This window comes from Poecile atricapillus, chromosome 4 (assembly GCF_030490865.1).
Source record: "Poecile atricapillus isolate bPoeAtr1 chromosome 4, bPoeAtr1.hap1, whole genome shotgun sequence".
NCBI classification, from domain to species: domain Eukaryota; kingdom Metazoa; phylum Chordata; class Aves; order Passeriformes; family Paridae; genus Poecile; species Poecile atricapillus.
The window spans coordinates 17654357-17680500 of record NC_081252.1 but is presented as its reverse complement, the minus strand read 5'-3'; the positions used below and the strand labels follow the sequence as shown (position 1 = coordinate 17680500).

The 26144-nt window shown below is 36.6% G+C and overlaps 1 protein-coding gene across 3 annotated transcripts in view; it reads right to left on the bottom strand.

Moving 5' to 3' along the window:
- Positions 1-5304: 5304 nt before the first annotated feature.
- The window catches only part of LRBA (LPS responsive beige-like anchor protein), a 367953-nt gene continuing 347113 nt past the window's right edge, over positions 5305-26144 (bottom strand). For all 3 annotated transcript variants that reach the window (XM_058837408.1, XM_058837411.1, XM_058837409.1), the window contains exons 54-57: positions 17039-17140; positions 15579-15793; positions 8847-8998; positions 5305-6834 (exon numbers count right to left, since the gene is read on the bottom strand). In XM_058837408.1, coding sequence (XP_058693391.1) covers positions 6744-6834; positions 8847-8998; positions 15579-15793; positions 17039-17140 — 560 coding nt within the window. In that variant the 3' untranslated portion in view covers positions 5305-6743. The remainder of the gene's footprint in view (positions 6835-8846; positions 8999-15578; positions 15794-17038; positions 17141-26144) is intronic.

The window sequence follows — 26144 nt, the reverse complement described above, 5'->3', positions numbered from 1 at the left end:
CCAAACCACAAAAAGTCATTAATTTCTTTGAGAACTCAGTTATTTTGTCAGTGACACTGTTGTCTTATTCCCCCTGGAGAGACTGAACAATTAGATGCCTATCAAAACAACTTAATAGAATTAATTTGAGGGATTCCATAAACTTCATTGTTTTGAGGTTCATTGCTTCCTATGAAAGCTGTGATTAAACATGGTTGTTGTACCTTTTGAAGAGATTTAAAGATCAGAAAGTGCCAACTGATAACTTAAGGCCATGGTGGCTGAAAGATGTACAACATCTTGGCAAAAAAAATGGTTTTAAAGGTAGCAAAACATGGCATGTCTTAAACTATAATAAAAAGGTTGGGCTACAACCAATCCTTGTTAATTAACTTTGTTATGGGTTCCCTAGAGTAAGTTCAGTATACTTGAAAAGTATGGGAATAGCCTTTCTGTAAAATAATTTGCTTTTTGGTACAGTGCAAAAAGATGAAGCCATCACTCCAACCTTAATCAGAAGGGAAATTGGTGAGAGTCTGTAGCTGGCTGCCTGTGTGGTTGGTGATTTCTGCAACACATCTCAGAATCAGCCAAAGAAAGGATGTGGAATTTCAGGTGGAGCAAGCTAACCAGCCCCCACAGCAAAGAGCTGTGCTTTTCTCTCCAAAAGAGCTGAACTGAGAGATCAGCAGAGAGGGAGCATCAAGCAAATAATGAATGCTGGGTGAAGTTCTGTTTTTCCTAAGAGGATGGATTCACCTATGAAGAAAAAAAACTGCCATGGATTGGCAAGGATATCCAACAAGTTGTGTTGCACAAATAATTATGCATCTATAAGAGAAAGGATCATCATTAGCCTGGTCAACAGCTGCCAGTTCTGAACTATTGCCTTGTCTCATGGAAGAAGAAAGTTAAGAGGAAATACCCTGAATTCATGTTCCTAAGTTCATGACTGATCAACATCTGAACAGTCTTAGACAAGTGTTTTGCTTTACAGAGCAGAGGCAGGTTCCAAAATGCCTATTTAAAAATAGTGATGACAGCTGGAAATGATAATCATATGGCCAACAATTAGATTAAAACATAGGATAGCTGGGAAATTCCCCAACTCTTTGTGTGACCTTAGGAAAATTACAGCACTACTCCATGCCTTAAAATAATTCCACATAAGTTCAGTCTGTTAATAGGTGCAGGAGATATCACACTTTAACATAAAAATAAAATAAAGATGTGTTGGTTAACACTAAAACACTTAATGCAGGTCCCTAAGTATCAGATTTGGTTTCTTACCTGCTGCACTTTCATTTAGTCCTTCTCTTGTAGAACTACAATTGCTGCTGGAGGAAGATGGTTCACAGTTGTTTTTTTACTGTTACATAGGGAAAGAAACTATTATAGAAATTGAAAACAAATTACTTATTTTGCAGAAAGGACTGTTACAAATGCTCCACAGTGACAGCTCTACTGCTTCCATGCCCACATTTTAAGAAATTAATTATTAAAAAAATCTTTTAAAATATCCTAATCTTTCTAGGTCCTTTGTTCACAAAAGTCCAATGAGCCATTCCTGCAGTTCTAGATTTAAAGTCCCAAGACTGAATCTTCTGCCATAAATCAGCACAACACTGCATCCACTGATTGATTCCTATCAATATTTACCCTTGTAGACAATTACCCCCATTCTGGAACATCAAAAATTATTTAAAATAATTCTCAAAGTATATTAATGAAGATGCTGTTTCATGGTGTTACTTTCATCAAGTATTGACTCATTCTTAGCAACTAATTGTCAAGAATATTTACACTGGTCAGCAAATCCCATTTAACCCTGGTTTTCACATCTTCCTTCCAGTAGTCACTGGTCTAATTATTATAGCTTGATATTATAAATCTACTGATTCCTTCACTTTTACATAAATATATGTATTTATCTATCAATCGTCTTTGGTTTTATCAGTTTTTAAATGGGAAATTATATTTTGCATTTACTCTTTTTTTTCTTTCAAGCTACATCCAAACAGCAATTGGAAAGAAGCAGAAATGCACAAAACTAGCAACCTACCCAAAATGCTAATTAAGTAAATTTGATGGTTTTAAGATGACAAAAAAGACAAGCAAATCAAACTCTCCTACTTGCAGTCAGCTTCAATGTCTAAAGCACAGAAATAGGTATTTAGTTGAGCTTTTCTGTCAGGGGATCACTCTAGCAGGATTTTTGTTATAAAATAAAAATAATAGGGCAGGGACTAGTAGCTGCAAGCAACAATCCACTAGGAAGCTGTTGCTTCTGTTCTTGATTATATTTTTGTTTTCAAAGAGAATTTGAATTTTAAGTGCCTTTATTTCCTTTGGAAATAGAAAGCCAAGAGTGCAAGGTGCAGCTTTCAAAGAAGTATCAAAAACTGTTCCCTCCTCCCCAGAATAATAGGTGAGATAATTATCTATTTATGGGAAATACTGAAGTGTACAGCATTAAACTGCTGAATGTTTAAACACTGCTTAAATTACACTACTTGTGTTGTTTCAAATGGTCAGATTATGGTTTTTGCAGCTACAGAGGCTTGAAAAAAGTATCCCTTGCACACAGGATAAGCAAGGCAAAAAAGCAAAATGGGAGAACAAGCTACAAAGTCATTTCTGTTCCTGGACATTGCTGTTGCTGATTGCACAGAAGTCTCACCACTAGACTGAGCTGTGCCTACAATATTTTTCAGCTCAGAGCTCACACAGTAGCAAGAAAAATACTAGGACAACTTGAAGATAGAAATAAAAGAATAAATTATCACTTCTCAAACATCCATTTATCAAACAGCAAGTATCACATTTTGGAAACCCCTTTTTGTCTATTTCCACACAATGCAGCATCATTTCCAAAGCACACACCAAAATGTCTTTATTTAGCTGACTATATGATGCAGTCCTGGGGCAGTTGTGTGCAATTTCAGATTTTACTAAATACACACATCTCTTTGTTTTTAAGACTACGTTTTCCACTGTTATCTCAATTAATTAAAAAAAAAAAAAAAGTAGTTTTATTTCCTACAATATATAAATAGTTGTGAAATATTTTACATTCCTTTTCTAACAATATGCTTCTTGATAATGTCTCAAAGTAAGCTGTTTACAAGTACAAGTTAGAGTTTATTCTTTTAAAGTGTGTATGTTTTAATCTTTTTTCACCTCATGACAATGGTTGTATTTGAATTGAGGAGCTTTAGGATAAACATAGTTGAAATTTCAGTATGCCTAAGCAAAATCTAAAACCATTTCTTAGGTTTGTTTTTTTGTCCAGAGCTTTTAAAGAGCAGCTTTAAATTACGATGCATCATTAACTGCATTAGTTTACTGAAGAACTCAGGTTGGTTCTGCATAAAAGTAAACTGTTTTGGATTTCATATGTTTTAATGGTAAATCCATGCAAGTGACTCATTTCAAGTGTTACACAAGCATCCTAACTCTGTATGGGAGAGGCCTCACTGGTTTGGAGCAGCACTCTCAGAATGGTCCATTTCTGGTTCTATTTAATGAGGATAAACCCAGTTTCTTAAGAACAATATAGTGAACTCTTACTCCCCTTGAACTACTTCTAGGAGGAAGAAAAAAAAATCCATTCCATAAGCACACTGAAATCTCTATGAATATGAAATTTAGGACATAAAGCAGAAAAACTACAATCTAGTCACATTACCTAAGCCATTCTTGTTCTACACAACTAACAACAATCATGTCCTGAGCAAAGCTGCAATAAAATTCACTTCCCGTTACCTTGGTATCAGATCAGCTCTTTGGGATATTTATCAGGAGCAAAGAGCTACAGATAGGTGAAGGACTACCAAGAGGATGTCAGGGCCAGAAATAATAAGAGATACACACAGCTTGCCTTCAGGTGTAGAGACAGACAGCACAACACTGCCAAGAACTGTAGAAATATTCTCAAGTCTCAGAGCATTCATTTACCTCTGCCTGCAGTAGCACCACAACATAAACTTCCTTCAGAGAAACCCCCATTTTTACCACCCCATCTTCCCTTGCCAGATCCTACAGCATTTCTATACAAGGGATTTCAAGTGACATTTGCCAAGTACTGCACAACCCAACCAAGCAGCACTGCTGCAGAGCACTTTCCATAACCAGAGCTGGCAGTAGCTCTGTTTGAACTCACCAGGGCAGAAGAAAGGCCAGACTGTCACATAAAAAAATGTTCTTCATAAATGCTCCCTCTGCACAAATGCATTTGAGGAGAGGGGTCTGTCCCTTTCTTCAGGAATATTCTGCCAATACCAGCCAAATGAGGCCCAGCTACAGGTTAATGCCTGGCACCTGCTGATAAATAGATTTCAGGTGATCCATGTGACACAGTGCTGCCCTGAGTAGCTGGAAATTTAACCCTGCCTTCCATCTCAGCACCTCAGCATGAGGTGGACTACTTCAGCCAAAACTGAGATCCAAGTGCATGCCTGGGCTCCAGGGTGGTGCCCAAGGTATTTGGGTTCATCTGTGGAAGGAGGGGGATGTCCTACTCACCAGAGCAGTCCAGAACAGGTGAGTCTTCGCAGGCTTGCTCATGGAGGAGAAGGTGAAGATGTCCTTTCCCACAGAAGGGCTGCAGCACTCCAAAGGCAAAACACCACTGCTGCAGCAAGTGGAAGAAGCAGCTGCTGCATCCCAAGGAGGGTTAGATGCAACTCAGGCCAGCACACACAGGTATACTTGTGCTTCCAGTTTGGGAAAGAAGCTCCTGATCCAATGGAGCCCTTTCGAAAACAAGCAACCTACCAAATCAACTCCCTGGGAAATATTCTGGCTCTGAGATCAGAAGCTATTATTTCTATCAATAATGAAGTGTTTCCTTATAAAGAGAAGATTTTCAGGATTTCCATTTGGCAAAATACATCTTCTTCTTGTTTGTTTTCCCTCCACCCAGTCTAGGAAACCCACCCATGGCTTGAGGCAAATGCAAATTTAAGTTCAAGATAATTCCAATTTCCCCTCAAACTCTGCTAGTACAAGGCCGTGAATGTTGTTGAACTTCAGGAAATGTGAAATACAAGTTTTGCATAACAAATGTTCAGTGTACAGAGCCCAGTACAGCAGGCACTTCCCACAGACACGACCCACTACAGCCTTTGCTTAATCCCATCATCCTTGTGCTATATAAAACATGAAAATGCAACTACTGATACACCACAACCACCTCAGTATGAAAATGCAGAAAGCACAGAAAACACCATTTCATGCACACCAAAAGTACATTAAATACATCAGCCATGGCAACTTTTCCTCTGTTAGGAATTTACCCCGAATCACAAGAATCCAGTACTCTGCTGAAGGTCTCAATTACAAATGTAATTTTATTTAATTTATTCACTCAAACTGAATTTTCTCATTCCAAATCTTTACTGAAAGAGAGAGTAGTTAAATGCTTAGAAAAGCCAGGAACTGCTCTAGTAGGCAGCTAGAGAAATTTATGTATCAATACAGATATGGAATGTAAATTTCAACTCAGAGATCACAACATACAAAGAAGATTTTTATGCAATACAGACTTACAAAACAATAACAGTTCTTTTCACAAATATTTTCACAGAGTTCTGCACAGCAATTTTGTAGAAAAGTAGATTTGTGCAACACCAAAATAACTTATTGTTCCATAGTATAAATTATTTTTCATTTCCTAAAAGAAAGAGGTAATTTAATATGATTGGGCAGGATCCAACTGCATTTGGTGGTAGCAAAATACAAAAGACATTGTTGCTATAGGCAGAAAAGGAATATGGCATGTGCTACAGTATTGCAGGGGCATGTTCTGATGAAAAAAGAAAGAAAAAAGTGGCCTGCTGCTGCATAGGGGCTGTGCACCAGCAAACACCTGCTGCCTCCCTGCTTTCACAGTCAACCAGCAGAAATGTGCTTTGGAACTTGCCCCTGCTAAAAAACACCTGCCTCTGTGGGCTTCTGGTTTGAAGCCTTCAAAATGAGCTTTCTGATTTGGAGGAACAATCCACATTTTGGTGTGCTTTGAAGGAGATGCCAAGTAGAAACTAAAAAGGATTCACACTTGATGTAACAAAAGCTCCGTTCCCGATTTCTCTCGTAACTGCACAAAACATACAACTAAAAAAGAACTAATTGTCTAGGCCTAGAAACATGCTTAAAGAGTAACATTGATGGAAATGATTTGCAACGTTTAAATTACCTTAACCATAATTTAAATATTACCCCTCGATTCCCAGAAACTTCAGTGCTGAAGTAGTACAGTCATTTGGAAAAGTACAAGACAAAGTGTGGTATGGATAGCACAGATTAAAATTCCCCCAATACCATAATTAATTTCCATTATGTTAAAATCATATATTCCTCAAAGTTATAGATAAAGCTTCAGATGGAACATCTGTTTCTTCATAATATAGGTAGAATGTGAGTTTTAACCATCTTTACTTTAGGTTTTGTTTACATACAGGGATCAAAATAGATTTCTCATTGTCACTAAAAATATAGATTTTTTTTTTTTAACTACAGAACCCAGCAGCTGGTTTTCTGCTTCTTTGCCCTTCCCCCAAAAAAGTCAAGCGAGGTCTACAAAAATAGCAATTAGCTTTAAAAAATAGGTTGCTTCTTCAAGCAAATTTAAGTTACATTCAGATGTAATAGAAGTATTTATAAGGAGCCGTGTAGTGGCTCGACCCCGAGGGAGGCAGTGCTGTGTGCAGCTCCCTCCTGGCCACAGCTGCTCCTGTCAGTGCTTGTCCCGGCCTCTGGGAAGGTCAGTACCTGTTTTGGTACTCATGGTGCCAGCGGTTGAAATCATTGTAAAAAACCACGATGCTCCCGGACGCCATTCCAGTCATTATGCACCTGAGGGAAGCAGATGTACCCGTCAGAAAACACGCAAAGCACCGCAAAACACTTTGTGAGGTTGGCCTGAAGCTACACCTGAGAGCTGGACAACAGAATTGTTCACCAGCATCCCTGTCCTGCAAGGCCACTTGGGATTCCCCAGGATTATTTCTTGGCTGGTTTTTGGGAGGTATTGGAGTGCGTATGAAGCCCTGGGGTAGCAGCAAAGGGAAGGAAGGCCAGGAGAAGTGTTCATTTCGGTTTCAACTCCACCAGTTAAGCACATCTACATGAAGGAACTGGGTGTGGGCACAAGCCTTCAGTTGGAAGTACTAAAACTGAAGGCTTTGATTGTTTTGGAAGCTCCTGAAAGCAATCCCTGAGCTGTACCACAGAGACATTCTTTCTTCCGAATTCCTTACCCTTGGCCTGCTACTGGAGATCGTTTAGATGTGTTTGGAAAGCCATGAGCCTTACACAGAACACAATAACAGGAGTTTCAGGATCATCTTTTCTACAGTCTCATTATAGTATTACAAAAATCAGAACTATAAGGATGTATAAAATCCTGTCATTTGGGGGGAAGAAAGCCTTAGAATTAAAAAATTCAGAGTAAAAGGCTGCAAATCTTTTCTTCAAAACAAAGATTAACTATGAGATCATCAAAATATTGCATTTTGATAGGATCACCTATTTCATGTTAACTATACCATTTTGATTGTTTTTCTGTTACGTTAAAATGTCTTTTTGCACACTCTCAAACACATTATATTCATGCATACCAAATAAACAGCTAAGTAATTACCTGTTTTACTCAGAGTAAAACACTCTGAGTCTTCCTTGTCTTCCAACCCAAAGTGAATATGATGTAAATAGGTTTTTAACTTGACTCCATGGATAAATTTCTCTATGTCCATATTAAATTTTAGTTCATTAACATGTCATTAATTACAGTTTAAAGATTCTCTAAATGCAACATTTCCAAGTCAAAAATTCAACAGCCGTAAGTCCAGTTTTTAAAATACATTTAACAGCAAGGGCTTTTTTTAATGGAAAAGGATTTAATCCAAAATGCCAATAATCTCTAATTATGCTTACCAAGAAGCTGTTCAGTGTTTCATTGAAGTCCACAGGTTTTACTGGTTTAGATATTTTAAAATTTCATTTTATGTAATATAATTTTATGTATAGACAAAAATTTTAAAAACATTCAGTATGGACTTCAGTAAGTGGAAGGCTAAGAGCCTCAACAACATGTTTTACTGCACAATGTAGACATCCCTAAGGGATTTAGGAGACAAATCTGCTTGAAAAGTACACAGAAACATGATTTAGTAAATACACCACAGGAAATAAAATCCTAGCCTGAAAGCTAAAGGTGTTGAGATGAAATGGGAAACATCCATCTTATAAACAATATTTCTGTGATAAAAGCACTGAAGCATTGTCAAGTACAGATACACTGGAAAGTGTGATGTGAAACTGCAGTAAAAATTTTAACTGGTCACCTTCAGCAGGAGTGGTGTTCAAAAAGGCTCATGCTGTATGTGGATAAAATAACTTTCCTAGCAATGAGAATGACTGCTGTAGCAAATATACGGGTGTGTGGAGGGAATCTTCTTGTGCAGCTATTCCAACTGTTCTATTTTAAACATAAAAGTCTGGAATTAGGAATGTGATTCGTCTTGTAAGTGAAAGAAGAGAGATGAAAGCACACATGTAACCTTCCACCTCCATGTGACCCACACTGTACGTTTGTGCAGACCAATAACTCAGCCTATCTTGAAAGTCTGCCAAAGTAAGATTTCTTGGATCTCTCTTCATTCCCCAAAGAGCTGAAATCCTGAAAAAGATTATCTGCCTTGAATATAACATGTTAGAAAAAAATCTTTTGCCAACACTGAATTCTCAAGATAATCACCAGGATCTGTGACCCACAGAAAACCACAATCAGAACAACAACAAAAACGCAATTTAACTGTAAATATATATTCCCCAACACTCTTGTTCAGACCAGACTTTGGTCTCACCTTTGGTCATAGGACAGGGCCATGGAACGGATTCCAGCATCGCACCCTGGGTAAGCAAAGAGCCGTTTGAGGTCCCACACCTGCCAGACCATGACAACCCCATTGTCTCCACCTGTGAGCAGATACTGTCCATCCCGACTCAGCTGAATGGCCTGGGGGCAAAGCAAAGAGAGATTTGTCAGGTAAATGTGTGTGTTGCTCTTACTTCCCCACTTTTCCTTTCAATAAAAGGTTTCCTATTGATAGCTGAATGCCCAGGGAGAATTTGATATCAACACAAGCTTTTGGGAAGCAACATTATTGTTATTTTACCCAGCAAGAGAATTAATGCTGTTATGCACGACTCTCCAATACATTAGATGTCACTAGTTAAGTCTCACCTGACCTGTGATTTATTCCATGTTCCAAAGATCCAATATGAGGTCAGCTAAAGAAATTTACTCTTCTAATTAGCTAGATTTACAGGATGCAGCAGCGCTGGCATTAAAATATAGCACCTGACATTCCCCCAAGGGTCTTTAATACCAACATTCAGCTTCTGCTAGGCTGACAGGAACTGAACTGTTATATGAATCACTAAAATTAATTTAGACCAGCACTATTAGATTACTGCACTGGATTAATAAAATAATGATGCACCTTTCTTAACAGACTGTGTTTCCTTTCATCATCCACCCTGAAACTGCCTGTGAAAAATTCTATGGCATACACACTGTTTTGTATGCATCATGGGGACTGATGGCAAATCTGTATTTGAAATCTTTATTTGGGAACTAGATCATGAAGAAAGACTGGATATCATTGGTTTTCAGAGTCAAGACTTCTTCAAACAGTAATCTTCAATCTATTTTAGTATTGCTTGTATGCTATTGGGAAAAAAAAAAATCAAGATACATACTGAATACCCTGAAGAATAATTTTCCTTCTTTACCTGATGACTATACCAGATGATACTGTCAGATCATATGGACATGAGTCTATATGATGAGATGATGATATTCCAGGACTATGAATGGACAGGATTCAGGAGAAATCTTTCTTAAAATAGGTATTTTCCCAGTGTAAATACGCCAAAATGAGTCTTAAGACAACTGAACTTGAAATTTTATTAGAGCAAGTGCTAATTTATGGGGTGAGAGAGACCATGACCCATCTAGCCCAGAGGTCTTATTCCCAACAAAGGCAGCAGGAGATGCTGCCAGCCTGGTCAACACGGCTCTCTCTCCCCCTGTGCACCACAGCACCCCAAATCACTGGAGTAGGAAGATCAGAAAGTTCCTGTTCCCTTTAGTATCTGTTTATGGAAATGCTGCCCATGAATTTTCTTAATCTTTTTTTTAGAGCCTGCTAATGCCTTCTGAAGGGCGCAAGAAATTGGCAGAAGTTTACCACAGGTTTATTCTGTTTTGAGGTGATCCTACCAGTTTCAGTGTGTACCCCAAAGGTCTCATATTATGGAGTTTCCTGAATAAGAGTTCTCAATTAATCTCAGGTATTGCCTTTATCACTCTGTAAACTTTCAGCATTCTCCATCTCAAAAAGCACTGAATGAAGCTGCTTCCCAAAACCAACCTTTGAAGAGCCCATGACTTGACTTTTCTCACAGCATGTGAGTGTTTTTCCCATGTGAGTCTCAGTAATGACTACTACAGAAACCCTGAGGAGAATAAAAACTTCATCTGAAAGGAGGCTCCTGCCCTGCTTCTGGACAGAAAAGAACTGTAAGCAGTAGAGAATACCAGGCCCTGATTTTATATAGCATCATCCTCCAACTGTTCAGGAAAACTGAAAGGTCTGCAGCATTTTCCAAAGAAAGAAAACCAAAAAGCTGGCTGGATTCTGTCATGTGGAATAACATCAGCATGAGCCACCAGCAAGATCAAGACCCTTGAAACTACATTTTGGACCATGATTAATAATTCCAGTAAACCCAAACCTTTTTCTATGCTCTGTTTCCAGGTGCCTCTTCTCAACTCTCTCTCTGACTTTTGCTCCCCAGTCTGACTTCTGTTTTTCCATTTCTGCTCTCTGCTTTTAGATTTGTCCACGATACTCAGGACAGGAGCAGCCTGTCCTTGGTTCTGCTCTTTTTTCTCCTCTGCTTCCTTATCAGTTCTTCCCTTTTCTTGTCCAGGGTCACAACCATCACATTTCTTGCCATGGACCTTTCGTGCACCTCTTTTTGAGGGATGATTGGTTGCAAGGAAAAACTGCACCCATGGCCTACAGATGTTCAGTACAGAATATGAATACTAAGGATTATCTACAAATGTATTCAACCTAAGGTTCGTGAATCAGCTAAATTTGGGCAGCCTTTCAATACACACCCTTCACATCAGCATTAATTTTTGATAAATTTCAGGTGGCCCAGCTTCTCAATAGAATGATGTAAGAATGGAGGATGTTAAGAGCAGTGGCTTTTAAATTCCATAAACACTCTCTACAAACAAACTGATTATTTTTGACAAAATATTGTCACTGGAAGGCATTATTACCATGAGACGATCGTCTACAAGCAAAATTGCATCTCAGAGATTTAAATTTGGGTAATAGTAAAAAGAACTGCAGATGGGATTTTGCAAACACCTCTCTGCTGAAGTCCGTAATTATTTTGGCACCTGCAGTCTGCTTATACAGGTCTGCAAATATGCAAAACTTTTTATATGCCTCAGGAAAAGAAAGTTTGGGGCTTTTCTTAACATAGAGAATTTATAGCACACGCAGACTACAAAAAGTCACAGAAACTAAAACACAAAGATGTTACGTTCATGCAACACTGAAGTATTTATACAGACTGCTGACAAGCCTAGAAACCAAAATATACAGTGTGTGTAAGATACTGCTTTGTGAGCAGCAGTAACTGAAATCAGACATATTGCACATCTGTATTTTTTTGTATTGCTTCACTCTATTACTGTGATGCCAAATACATCCTGTAAGAATTATACGATGTGTGACATTTAAGATTAAGATAGAGCTTCTATATTATGTTGTAAATTTTGAGTGTTTACTGCAACAGCTCCCAAGGAGTCAGAATGGATCACATTGCTGGGATTTTATTTCGTACAATAACTTTAAAAGGAGTATAATTGAAACACAAACATATACTATAAACAAAATGTTACATTGAAGAAAAAAGAAAAAAAGATGATAGACCTATTCCAGCCATATTTTGAACTAAGATGACAAGGTATACATGTAAATTTAGACACAATAAAGCAGAACTCGTAGAGTTTTTCCAACCACATCTGAGTATGGAAAACAGAATATTAACAAAGATTAGAATTGAGTATTCTAAATTGAAGCTTCTCCCCTCAAAAATGAATGTTCCAACCATTAATTGCTTCTGTAATTGTTACTATCAGAAACATGTTAAGCACCTCTAAAGCACAGACACAAGGAGCTTGAAAACTCTAATTTAGAGGCTGTCTTAGAAGAGTAGAGTAAGAAAGGGGCAGAAAACAAACTGATAAGACTGAAAATTATCTACAACTAGCATGCACTGAATGGATGATCACGAGATCTAACTAACCACACAAGTATTAAAGAGATTATTCATTAAAAGCAAGAATCAATATGGGGTAGTTTTCTTCTCTATACCAATAGCAACCTCCTAAGGGTATTTCCAAATTGCAGTGAAGACCGTGACAAATAATTATTTGCTACACTTATAAAATTCAGCTGATGAAAATCCATTAACCTTACGGTCATGGTTCACTTGAATTTTATACTTGAGGCTTTTACTGAAGAAATGCTATATTAAAAGGCAAATTAAAGTCATTAATCTTTAACTCTTCCACTACCTGCAACATGCAGTAGGTTTTGTGATCTTTTGATTAAATAAAGTACAGGCTTTGAACCCTTACTAATACCTATGCAATTTTACTAAGTCACTGGCTTGTCATGAAGACAAGATGTTGATTTATTTAATGTTTATTGTTTATAAATAAATTTCTCAGCACTTGCCTGTATATATATATATATATATATTTATATATATATATGAAGGGATGAAGGAATGAATGAAGGGATGGAGGAATGAATGGAAGGAAAAGGTGACTGTCAACATTTCAGTTTCATGATACGTCCTTCAAGATTTAACAAACAAAAGGATGCTTTTACTCACAAGTACTCCAGCTGGTGTAGAGGACAACATGAATCAATTTTACTATTGTGCTTTTCCCCAGAGTAGTTTATCTGCAATTCTGCTAGGTATGAAACTGAAACAACCCTGCAACTAATCTTTCTCACAACAGAGCTTCAGGCTCTCAAATAATCCCCAAAGCACACCATTTCATCACCGTTCTAAAATCTGCATTTCTGATTTGTATTTCCTTGGAAAGTCTCAAAACTTTGCACAAATCCCTTTTAACGTTTCAGGTTTTTGAAAGGCAGTGCTTTGTAAAAAGGCAGAGCTGACACTGTGACAGACATGGCTTACAGCAGCAGGAGTCTTGTGGGTACTTCCACATTTCAAAACGGACTCAGGAAAGGAAAATAAATTGGTTCCTCTGGGTGAAACAGCACACAGTCTTTGTTTAGGGTAAAATAACTTTACCTCTCAGAACAAGCAGACTATTTAAAGTTAAAGGTATTCATTAAGATATCTAAACACTACATGCTAGATGTACTGCGATATGCCTAAGCTCCACTGAGCAATACAGTATTTAAAACAAAAACAGGTGGAAGGCATTGATTAGACCCTGAATTTCCCCAGAGGGTCTGATTTTTTTCTGGCAGCTTTCTAGCACAAGAATACAAGAAAGAAAATCAGAATGTTGATCCCAACGTCACTATTGAAAACTACAACTTTTCAACTACAACAACGTCCTGAAATACCGGTCCTTAATGATACAGGAAAACCAAAGCTGTTACATTACGAATTCCACACTTAAGACCTTTTTCCTTCCCTCTTCTACCCTTCCCGAGTAAAAGCCAATGAGGAGAGTTTGTCAGCACAGCCCATGGGTAGATGATATTCATTTTAAATGCCCCACTTTAATCATGCAGTTGCCACTCTCCTTCAGCGATGATGTAGTGCAGAAGCACTGGCAGAGACGCTGTAGGTTGCTTAAGCGTAAAGCTCAGCTGGGACCACTGGGAGATAAAGAAAACAAAACAAAACAAAATAAACCCCAAACCCCTCTACAAACATAATTCTGGCCCACAGAGAGTAGAACTTCCATTGCCTCCAGCAACATTCCTAAAGCTGTGGGTACTGACTGAAACACTACAGAAATTGTTTTAGCCGGCAAGGGATTTCTAGATATTTTACAGATTTGCTGGCCTAGCTGACAACATAATCACAACTGAAAGTGACAGATTATCAACATTATTAATGTAAAAAGAGAAAACACTGTGATATGGTCTTGCTTTATGGAAAAAACTCTGAGATGAAGGGTAGGCTGAAAATCTCAGAAGTATTTGTACAAGGACAGCCAAAGGAACAATTTCAGGGAATTTATGCAAAAATCTACATTAATTTGGAAAAATGTCTGGGGACAGAAATATACACTACTTCACTTCCCCAGCCTCAAACCTACACTTGTGGCTGCCACAGAACACAGAAATCAAATGCCCCCTAACCCTTTCAGACTGCGCTCTCACTATGGAAAAGGGACCTACAGAGAGTGCTATTTCTGCATATTCCACCACCAACATAGCTGACATTTTAGTGGATGATATAGGGATAGTGGATTAGTAGAGCATAGTACATGATAGGAGTTTTAGAATGTTTTAAGTAGAATATAATGAACTGTACCAGAAACTTCAGTGCTAATGAAGCATTCCCTACAAATTATAAAGTACAAAAATGAAGATCAAAATTCTTTAAAATACATTGACACATTCTTCCATCTTTAGTATGGAAAGAAGTGCTCACAACTTTGCTCAACAGCTGAAAGAATGCCAATAATTCTGTAAAACAAACATGATGGCAGAGAGGGATTTCCTTCCTGACATGTGTAATCCAAATAAAGGAAAAACTCCTCAGAATTTTCTACTTAAAAGCAGATTGGAAATCCCAGCAGCTGAGTTACTGGGATCTTCCATCAGATTACAAAAATCATCTTGGAGGTGTGGTACTGCAGTACAGCTGGCAGCTCCTGTTCTGTTTCATAGGTACTATTACACAGGAACTGTCAAGAGACCTTCATTTTGTATTATAAAACAATTTTCAGAAAGCCATAAGCTTAAAATGCCTCCTGCATAATTTTGGACTTGCTCCATGTCTCTTGCAGCTAAAGACGTGGAACTTTGCTGCCTGCTTAACAAATGCCAAAGGGCTAAAAGAGTTGAGTATAGATATATCCCTGTAAACTTTCTGGAGCTCAGCACAACACATGCAGGAATGCAGTAAGAGATGCCAAAAGAAAGGGAAAACTAACATTTAAAATAGCATGTCCACTGATCTCCTGCCTTCAGACTCAAAAGTAAAGATGCAGCACAGCCTCTCCTGGTCAGCAATTAGTAATATTTGTATTCTTCAGCTCAAGGAAATGCCTACACAGTATTCCTTACGTTATGAACAGAGTAATTTTACAGTTAAAACTGTAAAAATCTCCTCCTAATTTTATTGAGAGTACATAGTCCCCTTGAATTTTTTCAGAATGCTGCTATGCTATGGTCTTGTACCACGTATTTATGGTCCTGCTATAGAAAGAGTCTCCACACGACTCCAGCATTGACAGCTTTTCCCCATGGAGCTGACAGCACACATTTGAGGACACTCACCCTTATCTTGTCATCTGTTTCCATAGTGGCCTGCAGTCTCCCATTCACACTGAACACACAGAAGAGGCCGTTTTCATAATATATGACACAGTGGCCTTCTCTGGAAGCTTGAATAAGTTTTGGTCTCAGGCAGCTTTCGGGACCTTGTAATCTTTCACGACCTTCTAACGTCCTCAGTAGATCTCCATTCATAGAATGTATAAGACATGGTCCTTCTAGTGAGACAGAACAGGATCTCAGGTTATTGATTTATACACTCAATTATAGACATCATTTTTCAAATAATAAGTCATGACTTCTACTTAAATAATCACTATTATACTACTTTAAAATGGTTGTTACCATGTTTAGGTGAATTGCCTATGACTTCAAGGGTGTCAGACACTAAGATAAATGGCTTATCCCTTAAAAGCTTTGCATTAAGGTATTTTAGAGCATGTAGATTGCCTTCTGTGGATTTTCTTTTAAAGCAGATAGTAGTTAATTTTGAGATTATTTAATTTTGAGTAATTAAGCATACTGAGCCTTGAAAGGAGATTTTTAAAACAGACACACAGAGCTAAGAGTAATGAATTTACATGTGTAGGTATTCTACAAGTAAATGTTCTCATATTATGATTTTAAGCCATACATGACCCACTAAATATTTTCTTTTTTAACATATTTTGACAAATACCCGATTTGCACATCAGCCACACAAGTTCACATGCATAACACAGGTACAGGCCATGAGTACACCCAAATCTGAAGAGGTGTCTCTGAGTAACTACTTTAGAAACACTAAAGTAGAAAGATAATGAGATCTTAATAAGATACTAAAATAAATAAATATTTATATAAAAATATAAATACTAATAAGATACTAATTCAAATAAATTTACAGTTTAAAAATAAATGTGGACAATTAAGCTAATAAGAAAATTATAATGAATGTCCACAGAATGAACACCATTCTTTATAATTTTCCTGCTAAAAGCAAATCTTTGTGAACACAAATGGAGCATATTAGAGGCTTTGCAACCAAGCTGAAAGAGTCTGAACAGAATTACCAGTACTTTATACACACCCTTCATCAAACAAACAGTCCAGCACATTCTCTTTCTCCCAAAACTAATTTTTGCTTCCCTTTTTGAGAAGTTATCCATAACAGCCACTCTTAACCATCCTGGCCCTCAAAGGCTGTATCCAACTATGCTATATGCAATTACACACTGGATAAACAAACAGAAATAGCAAGCAGGAGGGAAACTGATGTGGTTGCCTCCTTTTATGAATGTCTGAACAATACTCCATTTTAACATGTTTAAAAAGAGGTTTAAAATTCCATAGCAACTAAAAAAAAGGTTAGAAATAAAACCACCATAAAGTTTATAAATTCTGCCACTTGAGACTATATTCCTCTTGGATCCTATTAGGATTATAGCTTCATGAACAGAAAGAAATGACAAGAGCTACCTTACCTTTTGAACCACTTATTACCAGGCCAAGCTCAGCACAAATGGCAGCACAGGTGATCTCATAGTCATGTCCTGTCAGAACAGCTCGAGGAGTTGCAAAATCACCTTCAGTGAAAAAACAATAAAAGCAATCCTTGGTTACAATCTATTCCCAAAATCACTGCTTTCCATCACTGAAGCACCTTCTGTTTCCTTGCTCTTTTGAGTCCATGTTGCTTACAAATCACTTCAATGCTCCTGTTTGCATACAGGACTGTTGCACTCCTACCTGTGCAGCACAGCAGCAGCACTGTGTCTGCAGATTTACTAACATGCAGTAATAGGAAAGTCAGGTGTGCAGTAAAACCAACCAAAGTTGGTTTCCCCTCCTTCTGTCTCCCCCTCTAATTTATATTTTGTGGAGAGGGAGATTTAAGTCAATTACTACCCTTTCCTACAACAGGCACTGGTAAATGCAAGCATCACTACAGTAGCTCTCAAGAGAAGACACCTGAAGTACCCAAAGACAAAGGAAAACTTCCAGAGACCGATTTTATTTTAACCTAATAACAGTGCTGAAACCTCAGCCTGAAGTCTAGTTCTTTGCAAGATGTGGAGCTTGGACCACAGTGAGTATGATGAATTGGCAAAAAAGTCCCACTCAAACTCAATATTAATGCTCCTATTAGACATTTCCCTGCTACAGTAACTGTATTTTTTTTTTTTGTAATTCTCTCTATAATCAAACATATATGGATACAATAAAAAAGAATTGTACAACTGGCACATTTAAAGGAAAAAACATTATTCTCCAGGTCAAGGCAGCAAAAGGGTAAGCAAATGCTATAAAGCTCTTTAAATAGTTTTATAACATTGCTCACAGGTTATTCACTGCCTTTTTCAAGAGTGTTGGCATTTCAAAAAATCACGAAGTTATTTTTGTATTACCATATAATTATCTCATTCACAGCATTCTACAAAGCATTTAAACACCAACAAGGCAGTAAAGCAGTGGTAAAATCAACCTTTTTTTTCACTTGGAAAAGAGGAGATGATTTTACAAAGACACAGAGTAAGAGTGGGACCAATTGACCCCATTAGTTACTAAGTTAGCATCAATCAAATTACATTTGAGGTTGTAACTTTTTAAAAGATAAATGGCATTAATCTGTCCATGTAGAGCAGCACCAGCACTACCGGTACTGACTGTTATTATAAATCATGGAGCTATGTTTAAAGGGATAGTTTCTCAGAACCTACATGTGTACACTGAGAGACTTCTCTGCAAAAGAAGTGTAAGATCTGGGCTTGCATGAATATTTTTACTCAGACCATTTACACCACCTCCCAAAACATCTGTGCAGCTGCCACATTCCAATGGCTTTTAAGTAAAGGTCATAATCTCTGACAAAGTCTCAAATCAAGAATTTTGACCTTTCAAAATTTGATTTGTTCTGCAGTTACTATTACAAATTGTATCAACAATACAAAACCTTGAAAAGTAAATAAACCTATTTTTTCTTAGATACAGCCACAGACATCATATGTGTGTGCATACATGTACACACCCAGGCATGTATGTTGCTAGCATTTTAAATCTAAACGTGCTTTGGAGCAACTTGCTGAACTGTCCTAATCTCTTAAGAAACAGTCATTAGAAGCTGTCACTTTTGTTTCATGTAATGTTTGAAAAAACTGACTCAAGCCCAGGAAGTATGGCAGACAGTTCAGGAGCAAAGGAAAAAAACTCCCAACAAATTGGAAGCATAAGGGTGGATTTCATGACCTCTAGGTACTTCTCAGGTGGCTGATCCTGTGAATTTTGCTCACAAACCTTTCAGAGCAAAGCTGCTCTGTTGAACTTTGGTCCCCTAAACATGGGCTAAGCACCTCAGAAGATTCATAAATGAACTCTACCTAGCCAAACTACAAACCTGAAGTTTTAGAGGAATATGTAACAGCAACCATAACAGTAACACTGTCATGCAGTAACAATTTAATGTTGCTGACCAAATTAATTCTCCTTGTCATTCCCAAGCCCTAAATTGGGGCAGCTCTGTGCATTTAACGGTTTTGTTAATTTGTTTTCTTTTAAATGAGCTGCCCATATTAGCAGAATTTTAGAATTCTGGTTTTATTGCTTTCTTCTGCTTTCAGAAATTGAATTAACACATACATAGATCAGTAAGGAATTAATTATACACTTCACATTAATAAAACTTTTGAAATCCAGGAAGTTTTAAATATACAACATCGCAGGAGGTAATGAACGTAAGATATTGGAGTTAGAAGCACTTATGAGAAGCAATGCCTGAATTAATTATTAGGACTTGCAGATAAACAAAATCATGAGAGTAAACTTATTGCTTACAGCAACTACTTATTATGGGCTTTATCTGCATAAGGCCGTCAGCAACTACATCCAATAAATGTAGGGGATAAGACTCTTAAATCAAGAAGTAGAAACTGAGTGCATATATATATATATATATATATATATATATATATATACACGTGTGTGTGTGTGTGTGTCACAGTTCACAGAAAATAAAATTGCCTAAGTAACACTCATAGTCTTTTCAGAATTTGGACTTGACTGCAAACATAACAGAGTATAAATCTAGAGGTGAAAGAATCAGTGTTTCACAGATTATATCGACTATTTCCTAAATGATATTTGAAATAAAGAAACACTAAAAAAAAAACCCCACAAAACCAAAAATCCACAAAATCCAGAAAATTCATGAACAAAAAAACCCCACCAAACACCCACCCCAAATGAACAAAAAAAGAAGAAAACTCAGTAGTATCTTTAAAGAACTTAGGATTTGAATAGATACTGTAAAAGAAGAGTCCTGTGAAAAGTCAGGCTGACTCCTTTGATAAGAATGTCAAGTATTTAGGGGTTTCCAAGCCTCTGATTTCCCAAATAATGGGGTCAACTTAAAAGCTGGTCATAGAGCAGAACAGATTTCTTTAAAAGCTTTTAAACTGTTATTGCTTCAAAAGATTGTCATGGTTTTCAATAATGCAAAGAGAAAATTTTATTTTGTTGCTGGTTTAAGGGGCACCACTTCAAACTTTTCTGAATTGTTTTAGGAGAACAGACTCACAGACCCTTTTGAAAAGCTAGGGAAGTGACTTCAAAGGGAAGAGAGTCTTTGTCCGCTAAGCAGGTTTACGACCACTGATGCAAACCCTAAGTAAGGGCTGAAAAGAATACTCAGAGAATCTTTATGGAGATCCTTAAGGAAGATGAACAAGTCAAATGAAATTAAAGATAGTTCAAATCCTAGCACTAATAACCAGGATACAATAGTTTTGCAGATGTGCTTTTCTCAGTGTAGGATACAGGGATATCCTCAGACTACCCCATCACTGGATCACTGCTTGGAGCTGAATGCTGTAACATTCTTAATGACACATTCACGTTGCTGAAAGTGCCATCAATGATTTATTAAGTTACAGATTTATAAAGTTACTTTTCAGTAATGGACAGAATACTTTACCTTTGCAGCAACCATTCAAATTATTTCAAGAGAACTCACCTACATTCCAATAAATAATTTCTGCAACACTGTTTTCCCATAGAATATAAAATAAAATATCACTCTTACTTGAGTAACTAAAGTACATTTTAAATCATAAAAGTCAAGCTTCAGAAGATAAAAGAGCACATGATATCATGTCAGCCTGTGGTGATATATCAGTGAAAAAATGTTAGGCTTTTGGAAACTACATTTAAAAAGGAACAGTGGGATTAAGGCAAAGTAAAAACTTTCTTCCAGTTTAATGACATCCAGAAGAAGAAAAGCCTTACTGGAGAGAACATGAAATTGTTTTCTATTGCTGGGTCTCTCTCTGTCATTTTTTTCAGCTTTGGTGATGTTACAATACAACGCAGGATCATGGCATTTTAAATCCATCAGCAAATTCCTGAAATGGCTGCTTTCTTTATTTTCCACACTAAGCTGTAAAAGCGGAACCAAACACAAGAACTCATTTGAAGAAAATATCTTCCTAAAAGTAAACCTAATCAGAGATTAGCTAAAAAACTGACCTCACAATTAAATACAAGATACTCTTCCTACTATTTATGGGTGAGAGAATATTATGCAACACATTAAAATATAAAATATTTGATTGTGCTCCTTTTTATGTTTTATACTGAGAAGACAATTATTATAAGTCACAGAGACCTAAACAGCCATTTCTAAATTATTCTCTGATTGCAGAGGCTGTGGGACACTTTTAAATGGCAAATTAATTATTTGATTTTATGTCAGTATAAAATCCAAATAAATGAAGCATCAGTTAATTAGTCTTTTTACCATTTTCTTGCAAAAGTGATTGAGTGCTTTCTCGGAATGATACATCAACCAAACCAAATTATACATGTAAGAAATGCCTTCTAAAATTAAATTTTAAAATTTCCCAATTTTGAAGTTGCTTTTTATGGTTAAAAAGTAAAGAAAACAATAAAAGTTTTGAAATAAACATGGGAAGTACAGATGTATGTACAGAATATAGGACATCTGGACAAAAATGCTCTCAGAAAAATGCAGGTAAGTCAAGAAAACTGACTTTTTGCTAAGGTCCTATGTTGATTATATAGTAGGTTTCAGACCTTAATTGCATCAAAGTGATAACTGTCCAACATTATATAAAGTCTGTGTATTAACATTATTTATAGATCATATAATCAGCCAAATTATTAGAACCCCATTTCACTGGCACAGGAAGCTACCTGATTGATCTTACTCAAGAGATACCACACAAAATCACTGAAGTATTCCTAAAGCTTCAGTTTGAAAAATCTTTTCTTTATAAATAAGAACTTTTATATAACAATATAATATTTTCATATTATATAGGAACTTCATAGTTGTCTGCTTCTTCACGTGACACTCCATCAGCATTTTCTCTTAATTCCTTCAAACTGCTTTCCATCTGTTCAGACTTATTTTACCAGAAAAAGTACAACCTTATGCCAAGATGCAAGTTTCAGTTTTGCAAAAAACCACTTCAACCCTGTATTTGCTGGAAAAGGAACAACATCTTCAAACAATGTATCATTCTATCCTGGAGCAAGGTCTAAACATGTAAAGCACAGGAGATGCGATGGTTTGTTCAGTAAGGAAAGAATACATTAGCTTTATCTTGTAGGATTCATTTCAGTAAATATAACCCAGGAGGGCTTACTGTACTTCCCTCAGTGTCACTCAGTGCAACAAGTGACCAACATTTATTCAGTATTAATGAAAGAATTTTCACACATGCTGTGCACAAAAGCTACATTTCCAAAACAAACAGAATAAAAAAGATCCTTCATGAAAGGCCTTCATAAACCGGGTATTACAATTCAGACTTCAAAAGTCAATAATCCCCAGTTTCTTAATTCCTACACCATGTGCAACACAAAACTGTCTGGAACAGGTTCTCCCTTAGTGGGGATTCATCTGCTGCAAGTCCTGGAAGTCATTCAGCAGGACTCCTCCCACTGAACCCAGGGCTTTTTGAAGCCCCCGGAAAGTATCTGCAGGTGAATATTCAGGGTCAGAGTATACTAATATTTTAATATTTGCACCATCCCGACTTCATAAACTGCTACTTAACTGCCATAATACTTATGGCAGCTTTGAAGTTTTAGAATATTGTCATTTTTATCTAATAATGTTCTAAAATGGGTTTATGAAGGGGCTGGTTTTTGTTTATACTAAAAAAAAAATATATATTTTCTTCATATTTCTCTCTTGTGGTTTATAGTACCATTACTTAGTAAGTTCAAGAAAAAAAGACAACAAACCTAAACAGAAAAGAAGAAAAAAAAAATCAAGCAATTATTTCAGTCAGAAATAGCAGCTACTGAGATAAACTAAGATAACTACATCTAGTTAAAACCTATACAGTATTTCATAACTTGGGGAAAATATAATCTGAGATGAGAGGTCTCCTATGATAATTCCACTCAGTTTAGCACATTTTTATGATCTTTTTATTTCCCCCTACTAAAATGCATCAAAATAATTTATTTTGAAGTCTGTGCTTGAGCTGTTTGATTACTTTTATCAAGGTAATTTCAAATCAATAATACCATCAGAAGTATAGTGTAGGAGAGAGATGCTTACCACCTTCACTTACCAATGTAACTGGGAGTGCTGATGGCATATGCCAACTTCAGAGAATACATAAATTAGCTTTATACAAGTAACTCTTTAAACTAGATACTTTGTCAATGAGTCAGGCCGAAACTCCAATATCTCCATGGTAAGAGAGCTACTACTAGAATTTCAACCCAGAAACACTTAAAAAATAATTTCTCACCCAAGTCAGGATTATTGTATTGATCAAATCATTTTTATAACATTTATGCTGTGATCTTATTCTAGGCTATTAATTATTGTATCTTCTGCACTACCTATTCTGTCTTACGTGGTATAGACTTTAAAGTGAACAGTGATTTTTCTCAGCAACCAACCACAGTAAATAAATGTGATGCATTAGTACATCATCCCACAACTCTGTATATAGTGCACATTAGGGTTGTATTCATTTATCATCTGAATATAATTTTACCGCACCAAGTATTAGTTACAAGTCATAAAAACAGCATTGTTTTTCCTGGAACCCAGAGGTCTGTGTTGCTTCATGGAGTACTAAATATGTTTATCCTGCTGGAAATGTCAAGCATCCTATTTTAGTAACACCTGAAGCAGGTGACTGCCAAAAAAAGCAGCATCCTAACTCCTTATTTGTTTCCAGTCTCAAAATACATACATCCTTGGTTGCCTCAAAACCTGCTCTACAATGCTTCTTTGAATTACTGATTGACAAGTCCTGAAACACAATCTCTCAGCCAGCTGAAAACAAGGATGATAGAGATGCTACACTTAGTACTGTAGGACATAATTTTGGCCAAAACAAATATTTTTGGCACACAAACTTACATGCTCATCACTACCAAGCCATTATGGCTATTTAGCTGCTTTCCAAACTATCCGTGAATTCTACTGTAAGTTCTTTTCAATGAAGACTTTGTCCCCATAGGCATCCATGACATAACTTTTGGAATTATATAGATACAAAATTATCTGGCTTGTGTGCCATCATTGCAGATTTCCAGATACACCAGAATCCATCCACCCGTTATTCTTCATCCTTTTTCCAGTTTAAATATGTGGAAGGTAGAACCATCATTTCTATGTGATTTACAGAGTACTTGGAGGCCTCCATACAATGAGGTTCAATGAGGCCTCAAACTCTTTGAGGTATCAATGTGTTACAGCTGAAAGAAGAAAGGACAGGGAGCCTTTGTGGCTGCAGAATTTAAGGCTCTGTTCTAGATTCACAGAGATTGCCCCAGTCCTTGTTACCTGTGGAGCTACAGGTGACTGTGGGATGAGTTACAGCATATGGGACTTTGTCCACTAAGCTTTCATGAGGATTTCAAGGCTAACATTGAAAAATGCAATAAATTTTAGGTAAAAGAATATTTAGTAAAAAATGTTAGGTAAAAGAACACCTTTCAAAAACATGTTATGGATACTTTTTCCAAGTTTTGTGGATCTTCTCTATGATATACTTTGTACTGAATTAGACTTGCAACATAGAAAAATGTAACACTGTGCTTGTTAAAACCTTTTAAAGCAAAAAGAAAAAAGTACTCAATTTCTTTTTGCAGTCCCACTTAACAAAGCACTCCTGATTTATTTCTGTGTCAGTTCCTATGTTGAACTTAAATTTACATTGTATTTTCTCATTAGAAATTCAACAAAAATAATAAAAATTATACTACATATGATTTTTTTCCTCCAAAATGTGAATAGGTATTTTTAATTTTTTACTAGATAGTGCTTAGGATCCAGTCCTGAGAGCAGCTTCAACTTGATGCCAGCAGATGGTGCTGAAGGACTCTGGCTTTACATACAACATTGTGCTGTGCTGCCATTTTTGAGAAACAAAGAATATTTGTTGCATCTGCAGTAAAACAATGTTACAATAATACTGAATTATTTACTGGCTATTTTTTTTTTTAAGAAAGGATCACACAATAACGTATAAAATGCGTGCAGCAGTGAAAAATAAAAGAGCTACTGAGCACCTAAAGGAGCATGTGCAGACTGTCCTAAAACTCGATGCTGGAGCAACACTTTTCCTACCAGTCTGACTTCAGCGGACTATTGCCTTTATAACTGCAGTGATTTCAAACATATTTTAGTATTTGTAGGCTCTGCAAATTTTTAGCTACTCCGGTAGACAGAAAGTAACAGTAATAGGAGAATTTCCATTACTAACTAGCCTGATTAGTGATTTATGGACTTTCTGATACTCCTGCTACTTAGCACGATAAATGAAAAAGGGAACACTAACAGGTAAGCTTTTTACAAATACTTCCCAACTCATTTTTTTAAGAGAAGCTGCTGTTAAGGAAATTACTTTCAATTTTTAAAAAATAATAATTAGAATTCTATATAATTATTTATGCTATAAACATTCTTTGGAAATGTGGATCCTCATCTTCTCTACTACCATTGGTTTTGAAAAAAAATTTGAAAACAGAAGTCCAGATCATGCAGACCTGGGAACCAAGATGTAGGTTAATTCAAGATGAGGATGAGGGAAGAAGGCAAAGAGGGGTTTTTTGGCTACTGAGTTAACAGCAGAGACATGACCTGCTTGAAATCAGTGTGACTGCTCGCTGTGTGCAGAGAGAAGCATCTATGCAAATCCTCACAGAATTCAACTTTACAGGATTAGTGTGACTGAGTACAAAGAAATTATAACCCATGATATTATTCTTCAATCAGCCAGTACAAAGATGCTCCTCAGGTATAATTTCAAATTAAAATTGCTTGCATTGTCCACTAATAATTAATTATGAAGCACTCTCAAGAAGTTTAAATTTTCAAACTGAAAAATGTCTGCAGCAGTTGATGAAATACAGATGTTTTATCTTTTACTATGATTACCTATACAACTAAAAACGAATGATTTCTCTAGTCTCAAGATTATAGCTTTAATGTTAATAATAATTTATAATTATTTTATACTTTTTACTATACATATTTTAGATATATATTTAACAATAATAATGTTAATCGATAAAAGTCTTGCAGGTATTCAAATATTT